Source organism: Alligator mississippiensis, chromosome 5, assembly GCF_030867095.1.
Source record: "Alligator mississippiensis isolate rAllMis1 chromosome 5, rAllMis1, whole genome shotgun sequence".
Classification (NCBI taxonomy): domain Eukaryota; kingdom Metazoa; phylum Chordata; order Crocodylia; family Alligatoridae; genus Alligator; species Alligator mississippiensis.
Genome location: NC_081828.1, coordinates 218,309,305 through 218,324,038, shown reverse-complemented (window position 1 = coordinate 218,324,038; position 14,734 = coordinate 218,309,305). Strand labels below are relative to the sequence as shown.

Genomic DNA, 14,734 nt, shown 5'->3' with positions numbered 1-14,734 from the left:
CCCAAGCTGGCAGGGAAGCAAAGGGGGCTGAGGAGGGAGGGGAGCTTGGGGCTGGGGCTGGCGGGAGTGCGGAGTGCAGGTATGTGGGGGGTGTGGGGATCCCCCACACTTCCCCCCATGGTGCACAGCCCCTGCTGCCAGCAGCAGCAGCAGCACGCCCTCGGGGTGCTCGTGGCCCACCCAGGTGCTGCTGCCGGGTGCCAACAGGGCACACGGCGTCAGACAGGTGATCGTATGCAGGACCTCAGCACCCAACAGGTACGTTTCCACAGGGACTGGCTCTAGACCTGGTGCTTTTTTAAACCTTTTGATCAGCCATCTGGAAGAAAGCCTGAAATGGCTGCTGATGCAGTTGGGGGTGACACACAGACTGGGAGTGGTGGTTGTGGCAGAAATGCCACCATCGGTGCCCCTCTCCAAAAGTCTGTCTCTGCCAGCATGAGAGGCTGGGGTTGAATCCCTCAGGGCGGGGGAATCACAAAAGCCTGGTGCCTCCTGTGTGGATGCTCTCGTCACCTGGGGGGGGGGGGGGGAAGCCCCACTCATCGGCCCAGGTGACCCGTGATGCTTTTTAAACTGGTTGGCTTGTGGCCAGCACTGGCAGCTTCGATTGGACCGGGCTGCTGAGGTCAGAAAGGTTATTTAAAGGCCCGGGCCAGGAAGATGGAGCCATTAGCCATGCGATCATCCAGGTGAATCTGAAACTGGGAGAGGAGCGTCACCATCTGAACCTGGCTCTCTCCTCACCACTGCATGCTCCAAGAGTGCCCTGCCTCCAGAGGAAACTCCAACCACCTCTGGATGATGCGTGTGAGTAAGCTACTCGAGATCCGACTAGATATTTAGCTTCAGTAACTCAGATGCGAGATCAAAAGGCTACCTCAGCCGTACTGGTTTGCTCTATGGGATTCCTCTGATATTTCTATGATATTGTTCTACCTTTTACCCTGTTTCTGCCCTACCCCTGTCATCAATAAAGTTCTCCTTGTGACCGGTGTGGAGACTTATTGAGGGGTGGGTCTACATTGTGCCGAGGAGGCCCCTTAGGTCTGTGGACTAAGGGAGACTTTCCTATTAAGCCCCTGACTAAGTGCCCCAAGTGCCTGTATTGGGTCTAGTACCCATTGGACGATCAGGCCTGTGTTCTCCAAGGTGCGCAGAGCCAGAAGTGAGTCCAGAGCCGTGGATGGTGGCAGCGGGAACCCCAGGCTAGCGGGTGTGCTCCAGGGAAGGGGTTGGCCGGACATGAGGCACCCCAGGGAGGCACTCAGAGCCTGGACGGTGCTCGGGCGCAGTGAGGTGGGCGGCTCAAATCAGGAGCACCTCGTGCCTGGCTCGCCACAGTGGTCATGGAGGAGATGGGTCCCTTGCTGGTGCAGCGCGAGCTCCTTGGTTTGTCCTGCTCAACTCACACAAGCCGTATGCGTCTTACTACAGCCCGATGCAGGGTCATGCCTAGGAACAAAGCAAGCGGCGTGTGCATACAGGCTAGGGGCCTCTATCTAGACGTGGACACGCAGCCAGTACTGCCACAGACCAGAGCCCAGCGCTGTGCTGCGGCCGGGAAACAACATGATGCTTGGATGTATAAATGGGAATATGGAGCAGGTGCAGGGTGATGGTGGCACCTCCATGCTGGGCGCAGATGTAACTGCTGCTGGGCTGCTGTGTCCCGTTCTTTGCTGTGGGGAGAGTGTTGATCAATGAGAGGAGTGACGGGAAAGGAGAACAGCTGCCCTAGGGTGATGCTCTTCATCCAGGAGCTCACTGTGAGAAGGGGTAGGGGTAGGATCATTGACTCATAGACGATGAGGGCTGGAAGGGACCCCGGGAGGTCACATCTAGTCCAACTCCCTGCTCCAAGCAGCACCAGCCCCAGCTACTTCATCCCAGCCAGGGCTTTATCTAGTCAGGTCTTAAAAATCTCCAAGGATGGAGACTCCACCACCTCCTTGGGGAGCCTGTCCCAGTGCTTCACCACCCTCCTCGTAAGAAAGTTTTTCCTAATATCCAACCTCAACTTCCCTTGCTGCAGCTTGAGCCCATTGCTCCTTGTCCTGCCATCTGCCCCCACTGAGACCAGCCCAGATCCATCCTCTTTGCACCCCCCTGCAGGGAGGTGAAGGCTGCTATTCAATCCCCCTCAGTCTTCCCTTCTCCAGACTTAATCAGCCCATTTCCCTCAGTCTCTCCTCACCAGCCCTGTCCCCCAGCCCCACAACCATTTTCATTGCCCTCTGCTGGTCTCTCTCCAATTTGTCCACATCCTTTCTGTAATGGGGGCCCACAGCTGGGCACAGCACTCCAGATGTGGCCTCCCCAGTGCTGAATAGAGGGGAAGAATCACAGCCCTCCATCTGCGGGCAACGCTCCTGCCAATGCAGCCCAGGATGCCAGTAGCCTTCTTGGCAACACGGGCACATTGCTGGCACATCTCCATCTTCTTGTCCCCTGTCCCCCCAGGTCCTTTTCTGCAGAGCTGCTGCCCAGCCCATCAGCCCCCGCCTGCACTGGTGCATGGGATTGTTCTGCCCTAAGGGCAGGACTTTGCACCTGTCCTTGTTGAACCTCGTGAGATGTCTTCTGGTCCAATCCTCCAACGTGTCCAGTCACTCTGGATCCTAGCCCTCCCCTCGTGCAGATCTAGCTGGGGCTGGGCGGATCTAGCTGCTTGGAGCAGGAGCAGGGGCTTGGCGGGGATGTGAGCTCCTTCCACCCCTGTGCTGTGCATTAGGCTCGTGGGCCTGCAGAAGAAGCCAAGCTGAGCTGGTGCTGGGGCAGCATCCCGGGCTCCTGCATGGACCAGGAATAAGGAGCGACATCCCCTCCCAGGTCCTGGCAGCTGCGGCCGGAGGAGGTGGTGCTTCTCCGCCAGCCGGGAGGAAGAGGAGAGCTGGGAGGAGGTGCCTTGTCCCCGGCCCTGGCCACGGCCCCTGCCCAGGTAAGATGCGCTGGCGCCAGGATGGATGGGCACAGGCCAGGCCAGCTGCAGCTGGCAGCTCCTGTCCCCTCCCAGCTGTGCCCAGCTGTGCCTTCTGCCTGGCCTGGAGCGGAGGTGCCCAGCCAGGTGCATGGTCCTGTTTGGAGCAGGGTGTTGAGGCTGGGGTGATGCTCCCAGCCAGAGCCTCCTGTGCCCTGTTGATGGGTCCTGGCCCCTGAGCTCACATTTTTGCACGCTTTGCACTGCAGTGTCCCCGTGCCCGAGGCAGGACCCATCGCAGTGCAGCAAGGCACCGGGCCCCCTCCCTGCAGACGGCCTGCAGCAGAGCTGGGCATCCATGCCGCCCCCCATGACTGCTGGTGGACGGGGAAGCTTCTGCTCTGCTGCAAGGGCATCATCCGGCTGCCTCCCCAGCGTGGCACGAAGGAGCCAGAGGACTTCCTGCAGCGCCCATAGCAGTGATGCAGAACACGCCGTAACAGGTCTGGCACGCAAGCCCCTAGAAATGCGGGGCAGGCCGGGGCCGTGAGGTCCCCCAGCCCCACCAGTTGGGCCAGGCTCCGAGGCAGGATCCCCATCCTGGGCGCTGCCTGTTCCAGGGGCACTGCAGGCGTTTCCTACCTAACGCTCTGCTGCAGATCCTGCTGACGCGTCCCTCCCGCCGTGGCCCGGGACAGCGGTGGATCGGTGCTCCCCAGACGGTTTTGTGTCCCTTGTCCATCCTCTCTTGCAGAGGAAGGCAGCACAGATCCATGAACTCTTCCTCGTGGTTCACGTGATGAACCTCTTCTGATTCCTGGTGCTTTCCTCTGCACGCTCCAGTTCGTCAGCAGATTTCTTTTCTTTCAGTGCCTCCAAAACGGGACGTGACCCTCCAGATACGGCCTCGCTGGCACTGCAGAGAGTGCAACAGTTCTCTCCTGTGCCCAACGTCCGACGCTCCAGGCACCGGGTCGCAGATCGAGGCCGGGCATTTCTTGCAAGAGCTGCCGACTGCCCCGCCACGCGGTTGGTGATCTGCTGCGACCCCGGCTGCTCTTTTGCTGGCCTGCGGCCTGGCCACGCGCCCCTGTGTCTGCTCAGTGGATTTCTCCTTCCCCAGTGCAGCACTTTGCACTGCTCTCTACTGAATCTCACCTTGGTGATTTTCTTTTTGAATTTTGGTGTCTCGTACAGGTTTTGCCCAGCGCTGTCTCTTCAGACGTCCGAGTTGTTACTGAAAATGTTGACTAAGAGGAACCCCAACTGGACTTCCCTTCAGGTGCCCTCTTCCCACCCCTCCCCGTCGTGCACCCGCGCCGTGATAGTTACACCTAGATCGTGCTTGTTTCCATGAGACTGTCACGTGGATGGTGTTTGAAAGCCTTACCAATGTCAAAAGGAATTGGAACTTGTGGCAGAGGTGATATCCTTTATTAGACCAACAAGATATTTGCAAAAAAATTCTTTATTTGCAAGCTTTCGGGCACACTCACCCTTCCTCAGGCATAGGAGAATGCAAAGATTGCTTACTAGCGTCCCGAGATGCGGCTTTGCTAGGACTGCTTACACTCAAATGCACTTGCGTTCCTCGCGGTTGTCCTTACTCCTGCCACCCAAGGGATTTTTTTCCCCCCTACGATGCCTTTAGCTTCTCTTATCATTTTTCCGCGCTCCATAGACAGCAGTTGGTGGAAACGAGAAGCTATGTCCGCTCTTCACTGGTGTAATGCTTGGTTTCTAATTGCTGGTTTTGCTGCAGCAGCAGGAGGGCTCATACACACACTTCTCTTTCCTGACTCTGGATTTCCGGTTCTCTGGCTAGAAGGCACTTCTTAAGGAAGCCCAAATCTTTGTTCAGATTTCTCAGTTTTCCTTTCTTTCAGGAAATTTGGCCTCTGGATGCAGCAAGTTTGTGGCGGGGGGTAGCATACGCAGCAGCTGAAAATCTGCCGAGGCCCACGGTACCACGCAGTGTCCCCGTGAGCCGCCCAAAAAGCAGAGCGTGGGGTGGGGAGGCCCCTTTACGCCTCCGGGATTGCAGTATGACACATGTGCAATGCTGTGATCGTGGTGGCTCCGTGTCCCCGTGACAAGTCGCTGCCCTCCGGTTGTGCACACAGGGAACACCCCTCGTGGCACAGACTCATGCTGAGTGTGACGCTTGTGATCTTCCAGGGGCTGGTGAGGTTCGAGGACGTGGCCATCCATTTCTCCCAGGAGCAGTGGGAGATGCTGGCGCCGTGGCAGCAGGAGCTGTACCGTGCCGTCATGATGGAGAACTACGAGCTCCTTGTCCAGCTTGGTAAGCAGGGCTGGGGTGCAGGGGACACGGCGTCCCGAGCCGTGGGCTCTGAGCTGGTGTGGACCCCCGGGAGCATGGGGGACACGATGTCCAGCAGCCCCCTTCTGTGCCACCCACGTCCTCTCTAGCAGTAGCTTGGCATGCATTAGACAACACCCGCAGGAGGAGCATGTGGGCGATTGTCCCCCCAAATCAGGGATACGGGTGGGCTGTGCAGCCCCGAGGGGCCAGCTCGGACCAGACCCATGTCAGTCTCTGTCTATGCAACAGGCCAGGAAGCTGCCAAACCAGAGCTCGTCTCCAGGCTCGAGTGGGGGGCAGAGCCGTACGGCCCCGAGCAGCAGGACTTGGAGCGGGGCGCAGTCCCTGCCAGCGCTTCCACGGGTGAGTGGTCCCAGCCATGGCCAGGGCAGGTCCCCAGGCCGGCAACCCCCCGGGGAGGCTCCCTGCATCGGGGACAAGCACGGAGGCCACCGAAGCTTTTGCTTGAGATGGGATTTATTGTGGAGAAGGGAAGACTGAGGCGGGATTTAATCACAGTCTTCAAATCCCTGAAGGGCGATGACGGAGAGGGCGGAGATGGGCTTTTCTCTGTGGCTGTAAGGGACAGGATTAGGAGCAATGGTCTCCACGTGCAGCAGGGGCCATTTAGTTTGGAAATGAGGAGGAACTTCCTGCCTCTGAGGATGGTCAAGCATTGAAACAGGCACCTAGAGAAGCTGTGGGATCCCCCTCCATGGAAATTTTGAAGAGCAGGTTGAACAGACACTTGGCTGGGATCGGTCGGTCAGGGCTGATCCTGCCTATTTGAATGCACATTAGCAAAAGCACACATTTTTTTGGTGATGGCTTAATGTGCATTAAAATAGGCTAATGTGCATTAAAGCAGACATGTAGGTGCTCCTGCTGTTTGCCAAATATGTACTAAACCCAGGTCCAACGTGTAAGTTTTAATAACTATCCTAGAAGGAGATTTTGTAAAAAGAGGGGCAGGAGACCTAGCAATGGAACGACTGTCTGTCTCCCCCAAAATATACAGGTATTTCCCAAATTTAGAGAGCTTTACAAGATAAAAAAATAAAAAAGGATACAGTGCTGGATTGTCTGCATTTGGACACTCAGATATGAACCGCGGGTGACTGCTGTATTATATACACTAGAGATTGCCACCCTAACCCAACCCAGCACGTGACCTGTTTTTTTGCTATTTCTCTCCTGCCAAAAGAGTATTTTGGAGCATAGCTCAATCAGCCCCGTTTTTTTTAAGGAAAGACAATAGTTTCATTTTTTAGATCTGACTATTAAGCCCTGAAACACTCCAAGATGCACACATTATAGGACTGGCCATTCTCAATTACTTTATCTTCTGTATTCAACTTCGTTTGTATAGCTGGCAATCTGCCAGTCCCCTTAAATCAGACATATAACATTGAAGTACATACCTCCACCGTTTGCAATACCAGCACTCTCCCATGTATTTGGAGCACACTGTCCTTCACACTCTTAAAAACATCATGAGGGGGAAGAGAAAAAAGAAAAAAAAAAATATAAAATACAAGAAACACCAACAGTAAATTTACCTTATATCATAACTCTGGCATTTATATGTCTGCCAGAGTAATAAAAGCTTTTTCCTACTCTGTGGGCACGTCTATACATTCATTAATGTACAGTGCCGACTGCACATTCAACTGAGTATTTGCAAAAGGCAGTACTAAATAAACACCAAGTAGGCTGCTCTACTGCGCATTAGCACACCACACGTGTTTTCACGATGGTTAGTATACACTAGACTAATACTACTGCACATTAGCATAATAGCATCGTTGTTGCAGTGACGGTGCAATATGCACTCAATCAGTCGACTGCACGTTAAGCATCTCATGTAGACGTGTCCTGTAACAGTGAAATCAAAGCTATTCACAATCGCCAGATGAAAGCCACTCGTTGACAAGCCGTCTATAACAATCTAAAAAAAAACAACCCCTTGCCCCCCCACCCCCCACCCCTTTCTTTTAAATAACTATAAAATATATTAAAATAACTTTGGTACAAAATCAAGCATAATAGTCATATATTGGTCGTTCACAAATATGTAATATTTCAACATGTTCTGAATTTCTCCCTTTCTGCCCTCAGGGAAACGGTCCGGGAGGAGAGCGGGGAGGCAGAGGCATCGGGTTGGCTCCCAGGGAGATGCGGAGGCTCAAGGGCCCTTGTCCTCGACGCTGAAAGCTCAAGCATCCCTGACCAAGATTGACAGGCCGAGCCCAGCCGCCGGCAGCCCTGCCCGCCTGGGCCCGGGGGCCCACGAAAGCCAGCTGCAGTGCAGGCAGTGCGGGAAGAGCTTTGCACACTGGCAGAACCTGGCGACGCATCGGCGTCTGCACACAAGTGAGCGGTCGTATGCCTGCGAGGCCTGCGGGAAGGGCTTCCGGTGTGTGCACCACCTGGCAGCCCACCGCCGCACCCACACGGGCGAGCGCCCCTTCGCCTGCCCCCGGTGTGGCCAGCGCTTCACCCAGCAGGCCAACCTGCGCACGCACCAGGCCGTGCACGCGGGGACACGGCCCTTCCAGTGCTCGCAGTGTGGCCTCCGCTTCGCCCAGCACCTCGCCCTGGCCCAGCACCAGCTGCTGCACTCGGGCGAGTGCCCGCACGGCTGCGATCACTACGGCAAGCACTTCGCCACACGCAAGGTGCTGCGAACCCACGTGTGGGGCCACCACGCCAGGGGGGCCCCTGCACCTGCCCCCACTGCGGGCACCGCTTCACCACGCGGGACGGGCTGCGCTACCACTGGTGCAGGCCGGCGGGGCAGCACCCCCACCGCTGCTCCCACTGCGGCAAGGGCTTTGCCACCGCCTCCCGCCTGGCCATCCACCGGCGCGTGCACTCGGCCAAGTGCCCCTTCGCCTGCGCCCACTGCGGCAAGGGCTTCCGAGCGAGAGCTGGGCACCCACCGGCAGGTGCACATGGGCGAGCTGCGCTTCGCCTGCCCCCGCTGCGACCGGCGCTACCACCGCCAGAACGAGCTGAGCAAACACCTCAAGCTCCACCTGCCGGAGGTGCCATGACCCAGCAGGGGACCAGCCAAGGGGGCGCATTTTGGGGATGGATGTGGAGCGGCATGTGCAGGGCAGAAGGGCCAGGCTGCACTTGCTGATAGTGGAGCTCCCCCTCCACAGTAAGGGATCAGGCCCTTCCACTGGGACGCCTCCAGCTGCTCTGCTCAGAGCAAGGGGCTGCGATACATGGGTCCAGTGACGGCTGCTGGGAACCAACCTTGTAGTGGACAGTGCGTGCATGCGTGCGTGCATTCAGGACTACGTCCCCACCACTCAGCTTTCCCCTGCCCTGCGGAGAGCGTGAGCCCATGGGCTGCATGCAGAGCAGAGCAGAGCAGCAACGGGCTGGTGCGGTCCCTGTGCTCTGCCCTGAGCGGGCCCACGAGGGCACTGCACAGACGGCAGCTTTCACTTGGAGGTTATGGACACGTCCCTTGCACCAGGTTAGCTAGCCCAGTGCAGACGACTCTCTCTAAACAGCTGACGGTCACTCTGGGTCTTGCAGCCACTGAGGCAAGGTGGCCCAGGGATGCCCGTTTCTGCAGCCAACAACACACAGGGCAGCCGCAGGCCCAGCATCACATCCCGCTGCCTCAGCCCCGCACCCTGTGGAGCTGCTCCTGGGACGGAAATAGGTGTGGGTAGTTTGGGCTCAGCTTGACCCTGGCCCTGCGCCGCAGGAACCGAGTGAAGGCAGCCTGGCTTCACTCGACACATGTCACTGCAGCCATGTCACCCCACGTTTAAAATGACACCTGATGCTTAACTGTAGGAAAGCTTCGCAAGGACATATGGAAAGGGTTTTGGGGCTGGAGCAGCCTGGGAAGGGGAAGCGGGGTGTCCTGGCAGGGAAGGCAGGAGGGCTGTGTTGGGGATGCTCCTCTACAGCCCTGGGCTTGGTTTGCTGTGACGCGCCGCACCGCACCGCACAGGTGGGAGAGCTGCCGTGCAAAGCAGCCAGGGGAGGTGGTGTCATCCGCACATCACCTGGGCACGAACCGCGCCCAGCCCCAACCGCCCCAGCAGAGACCCGCTGGGGCTGATGCCACATGGCTGGGGGAAGAGGATCCCCGGTCCTTGTTCTCTCCAGGTCGGACTGGAGGATGCCAGAGAGTGACTCCTGGCAGGAGACATGCACCAGTGTGGACGCCGACTTGGTTAGGGGAGCATGGGTGATGGAAACCAGCTGTCTATGCTTACCTGTATTGTGAGGGACTGGGTATATCTTCGGAGGTTACATTTAAAGTTTGTTAATAAATAACAATTTAAAAGAAACCTGCCGCACTCACTGCAGCCAAGGGTGAGCATGCAGCTGCTGTCTGCAAGATGGGATTGACCCTGGGAGAGCCATGGACGATAGCCTGGCAGCCTCCTCCACAAAATTTGGGTTCTCCGTGTTAACAGCAAAATCTGACAGCTCCTGGCTGCAAAGCAAGACCTTGGGGCCAGGGTCCTGCACACACAGCAGGGGATGCTGAGCCTCACATGAGTTTGCCCAGGGTTACAGCAGAGCTTGATGCCGGCCTGAGCTGGACAGCCGTCAGGCTGGAGGGGCTGAGTCCCAGCCATAGCAAACAAGGGATCACTAATGACTCCCCAGCCACAATGACTGCTCCTTTACCCTTAGGCCCCCAGCTCGACAGCGGCAGGCACAGGTCTGCCTGGGTTTTGGGAGGCTGATGGAGAGGACAGGCGTGGTGGGCTGTTGTGATCTCAGGTGTTTAGGGATATGAAAGGACCCGGCCCGGGATGCACCCACCGTTGTGGAGCTCCGGGGAGGGAAGACGCTGTCCTCTGGGTCTGTTTGCTGCTGAGTCTTGTCCAGCTGTTTGCAGAGGGGCGTGTTGGACAGGGGTGTCCAGGGACGGCACCCAGCCGTGCCGCCTGGGCAGGACGCTCTGGCTGGTGGAAGGTGGCACCTTCCCACCCCTCCGGACATGACGGGCGCGGGTGCAACGAGACGTGAGGGAAGGAGCAGAGCTGGTGGAGAAAGACCTCCCTGCGCCTGCCCACGGCCCTCACACAACAGTGACATCACAGAGAGATGGAGTCCCTCCGTGACCTCATAAAGGATCGCTCTCCCAATTGGTCCATACGCGGCTGACCGGAATGTTGTCTTCCTCCTTCCTTCCTCCTGCTCCACCATGGGCGAGGCTCGGCCGGGCCCAGTGCAGCCGGCCTCGCTGCTGGACGCAGCCAGGGACACGGCTTTGCTGCAGGGATTCGCACTCATGTCCCGGCAGGACACGGCCAGCGAGACGTCCCAGGCGCAGGCCACATCCCGGGCGTCCCCGCAGAAGCTGCACTTCCCCGTGGACCAGCTCGAGCGCATGCTGCGGCAGAGACTGCGCATCAAGCGCATCAAAGGCGAAGCCTTGGTTTACCTGGCTGCCGTGACCCAGTACCTGACGGCCCAGATCCTGGCCTGGGCCGGGAAGGCCACGCGAGGCAGCCAGGACAGAGTCATCGCCCCACGGCACCTGCAGCTGGCTGCCCTGCAGAGCAAGGACTTCCGCAAACTGCTGCTGGGCAGCAAGACCGTCTTCCCCGGCGGGGTCCTGCCCGGCACCCGGGCCCTGCTGCTGCACGCCAGGACCCAGCCGTGCTGCCGGAGCAGGGCTCCCAGCCCGCCGCCGGGGCAGGACCGGGGGGCCGTGCCTCGCAGGAGACATAGCAGCCACTTTGGATGTGTCTCCTCACAGCCGTCCACGGGCTATTAAAGGAGATAAAAGCAGCCAGGCTGTGCATGGCAGGGCATGGAGAGGAGCAGATAGGCAGCCCGTTGCCTGGGGGGAGAAACTCTGGCTGGGAGCCGCCCAGTGCTGGCTCTAATCCTGGCTCTGCAGGCCCCCTCCATCTCCACTCCCATCCTCCTGGCTGCCTGCCTCTGTGAGGCGATGGAGGGCTGCTGAGGGGTCCCTGCTCCCACCCTCTCTGGGGCCTCAAGTCTCACGCCTAGAAGATGTTATCCAGCCATGCTCTGTTTGCCTGGAGCCTGAGTGGGACACAGGCACTGTCATCCTGCCTGGGCTGGGCAATGCCCACAGCAGCCCGCCTGCTCTGGAGTTACCTGCCCCTTTCCCTTGAGGCCAGACTGCCTCCGAGACCTCGAACAAGGAGGCCTGGAGTGGGAGAAGCTCACAGTGCTGGGAGCCACTGCCAGTCACAAAGCAGCCTGGTGGGTCATCTAGAGCACTGGGCTCAGTCCCAGCGCCGCGTGGCAGGCCAGCCTATAATACCCAGCTCCCATGCAGAGCTTTCCTCATTCAGGCCAGGTCAGACCAGACTGCAGCCTACATCCGAGTGATCTCTGGCTGTTGCAATGCCTGGCTGCTCAACATCCAGTGTGCAAATGCCCCACAGCCACTCGCTACCCTGGCACTGGTGTCAGAGCACAGGCATGCAGGGGTTTCAAGTCTGAGGCATTCGGGCATCCCGGCCATCTTCATCTTCTTCCTCATTCCCGGCACCCCTTGTTGGAGGATCAGGGTGGAGGTTGGCCTCACCTGTCTCCTTAAAGCGCTGATAGTGGCAGACTAACAAATGCTTTGCTTTGCTTACCCTGGGTAGCATGGGTACATGGGGTAGATTTCCATGGCCACGAAAGAGCCTGCAGATGGGATGCCTGTGATCATGCCTTTCTGCTCCATGGCTTCTCTCTGGATTTGCCTGGGGGCTCAGAGAGGGAAGGACATCTGTGCAAGGCTGGATGCTCACACTGGGATTCACCTGTGCATTGGGCTGGGTATCTGTGCAGAGTTGGAGCAGGCACTGCAGAGGGGGCTCCCACACACCTGTTCCCCTGCTGTGGGGAGGAGCAGATGACAAGAGCTACTGGAAAATGACCTGACCTGGCTAAAAGGTCTTGCCCCTCTGCTCAGGGTCAAATCAATGCCCTATGGAGTCAGGACCGGGGACAGGCCCCATCTGCAGACCCAGGGAGGGGGCAGCAGTGCAGCCCCTGGGACAGCCTGAATGGACTAGGGACCTACTCTCTACCCATGGCCAGGCCAACAGCTGGGTGCCCATGGCCCACGCGAATGAATAAGCAGATATTTAACTGCTGGACTCTATTTTCTGTTGGCTAATATAAGTGGAGACAGTCCACTTTGCCAGCCAGTGGCCAACGTCTGTGTTCAGTTCTGAATGGGGGCCGAAGTTTTCATGGACCAAGAACCAGGCCTTTTTTTATAGGGCTGATCATCCCACACAGGCTGAGCACCTGCTTGGCCCACCACTGCTGGGTTGTGGAGTTAGACGTGGTTTCCCAGTGCAGGACCCTGGGTTCTGCTGAGGCTGGAAGTAGCAACGGGTTCCCAACAGCCCCGGGTGTCAGCAACGGGGTCCATGCTCAATCCTGTCCTCTGTGTATATATTCAGCCATTCCCCAAGATTTGCAGGGGTGGGGGGCAGATGTGCACAGCCCTACAGCATGTTCCCTGCTTGGCTCAGGGAGAAATTAGCCCAAGAAGAAGGGAGGTAGAGGATGGTGGGAACACTTGTGACCTGCAGTGAATGAGCAGGAGCCCGCGTGGCTGCTTTGTCCTATCCCCTTGGCGTTTCAGAGGTAGAGAAGATGCCAGCTTGCAGGTGGCAAAGGGGATTAATTAGGGATGCACCTGATCAGCAGCAGGCCGGGCTTGAGCTATATAAGCCCTGGGCCTGAGAGGGGCTGGGTGTGTGATCAGGGGATGCAGGCACACAAAGCAGGGCTGAGAGAGAGCAAGACCAAAGAAGGTTTAAAGACAAGAGGAGTGTCTGAGTGTTGGACCTGGATGTTCAGGAGCCAGGCAGCGAGTAAAAGTCAGACCAGATGGTCCACAGGCCCCGAAAAGGGCTGAGAGCTGGACTAGAGGGTCCACAAGTCCAAGAGGGGCTGCGAGCTGGACCGGAGGGTCCGAGAGCCCAGAGGGAAGGGCTGAAAGTATTGAGGAGCCTGGCAAGGGGCTAAGCAGGAGGGACCTCAGATGCCACCATTGAATGATAACATCTGCGAGGCTTGGGGTGTGGTGTAGGGCAGAGCGGGGCCAAGCAATTAGCCCTTTAGGCTACTGGTGCCCTCCAAAGGCACGAGCAGGCTGAGAGGGCCTATCAAGCCTGGGGGGTGAGTTGAGACTAGTATGGCCCCTTTGCCAGGACCGAGGCTCACTCTAAGGCCTGTGGGCAGCCTCCCTTAATCAGCCTTTAATGAGAACAAGACATGGCATCCAGGGAGGGTGACATTAGAGTCCAAGCCGGGCAGGAGCCACACAGCTGCCCCGTGGCCTTGAACTGCTACAGAGGGGGTTTGCCGTGCAAGAAAAGCAGGGCGCAGGGCAGCGGGACAAGGGTGAGCCTTGAAAAAAGCCAGCTAGGTCGGAGGTGCAGCAGCCGGCTCTCCCAGCACAAAGCAGCAATGGGATGTGCAGCAAGCCCTTACTCCAGCCGCATCCTGGGCCCTGCATAGACCTGAAGTAAAAACACATGACGAAGCCAGTGGGAAGGAACGGACTAAGCCTGGGGTGGGGTAACAGCAAACCAGCAAAGGCATGAGATACGGTGTAACAGCAAGGGGCGAGAAAGGCCCCTGGGGGAGGCTCTCTAGATTAATTTGGGAGAAAGAGGAAGGCAGAGGGCAGTGAAGGTCTGGTACTGATGCCAAGGAGGTATTTGGGGCATGCTGGGCTTCTGTCCAGTCAAAAAGGCTAAGTTAAAATGTAATGTTAATGAGGAGATAAGAGTATCGGCCAGGAGGGGAAATAAACAGGTTAAGGAGCCTTCGGTGCAGTCGGGTCAGCAGGAGCTGATGAAATCCTCCCTCGGGTAGTCAAAGAACTAGTCCAACTGATCTCTGAACCCGCAGCGATTATCTTTGCAGTTGTCCCAGACCAGGGGAGAAGGGCAAAAAACACAGTCCCTGTTTGTTTAAAAAGGGGGTCCTAGCAGCCTCGGAACCAGATGAACAGAAACGAGCCATTCATGGCTCAGAGGATGGACGGCAAAGCGAGCTTTTCAGGTTTGCAGATGAGGCCAAGCTCCAAGCAGCCCCAACTACATCATCCCAGCCCGGGCTGTGTCGAGCCGGCCCTTAAAAACCTCCGAGGATGGAGATCCCAGCACCGCGCTGGGTGACTTGTTCCAGTGCTTCACCACCCTCCTAGTGAGAAAGTGTTTCCTAATATCCAACCTAATCCTCCCTTGCTGCAACTTGAAACCATTGCGCCTTGTCCTGTCTGTTAGCAGGAGCATTGTGCGTGCGACACTGGAGACGATCGCTGCACTCTGCGGGCCTCGCTGTGCCCCCGCTTCAGAAACAAAGAGAGTGCCGGCAGTCCAGAGCAACAAGATGGACGGGGGGCTTCAAATCAAACCAGCTGGAAAGGTTGAAGGACCTGGGATTGTTTCGTCTGGAAAAGAGCTAGAAGGAAGCATGCGTAAAAAAAGTGTATTGTCAAGAGGACA

General features: G+C 57.6%; 2 protein-coding genes across 2 annotated transcripts; both read left to right on the top strand.

Moving 5' to 3' along the window:
• Window positions 1-3,194: 3,194 nt before the first annotated feature.
• LOC109282727 (zinc finger protein 92 homolog) lies at window positions 3,195-9,775 on the top strand. The gene is made up of 3 exons (XM_059729427.1): window positions 3,195-5,225; window positions 5,496-5,609; window positions 7,365-9,775. Exons 1-3 carry the CDS (start codon window positions 4,973-4,975, stop codon window positions 8,300-8,302), a joined length of 1,305 nt encoding a protein of 434 aa, XP_059585410.1. The 5' UTR covers window positions 3,195-4,972; the 3' UTR covers window positions 8,303-9,775.
• A 598-nt stretch (window positions 9,776-10,373) lies between these two features.
• Window positions 10,374-11,099, top strand: LOC106737514 (histone H2A). Its single transcript, XM_014594546.3, has one exon. The coding sequence runs from the start codon at window positions 10,438-10,440 to the stop codon at window positions 11,011-11,013; it is 576 nt and encodes a 191-aa protein (XP_014450032.2). The 5' UTR covers window positions 10,374-10,437; the 3' UTR covers window positions 11,014-11,099.
• Window positions 11,100-14,734: the final 3,635 nt, after the last annotated feature.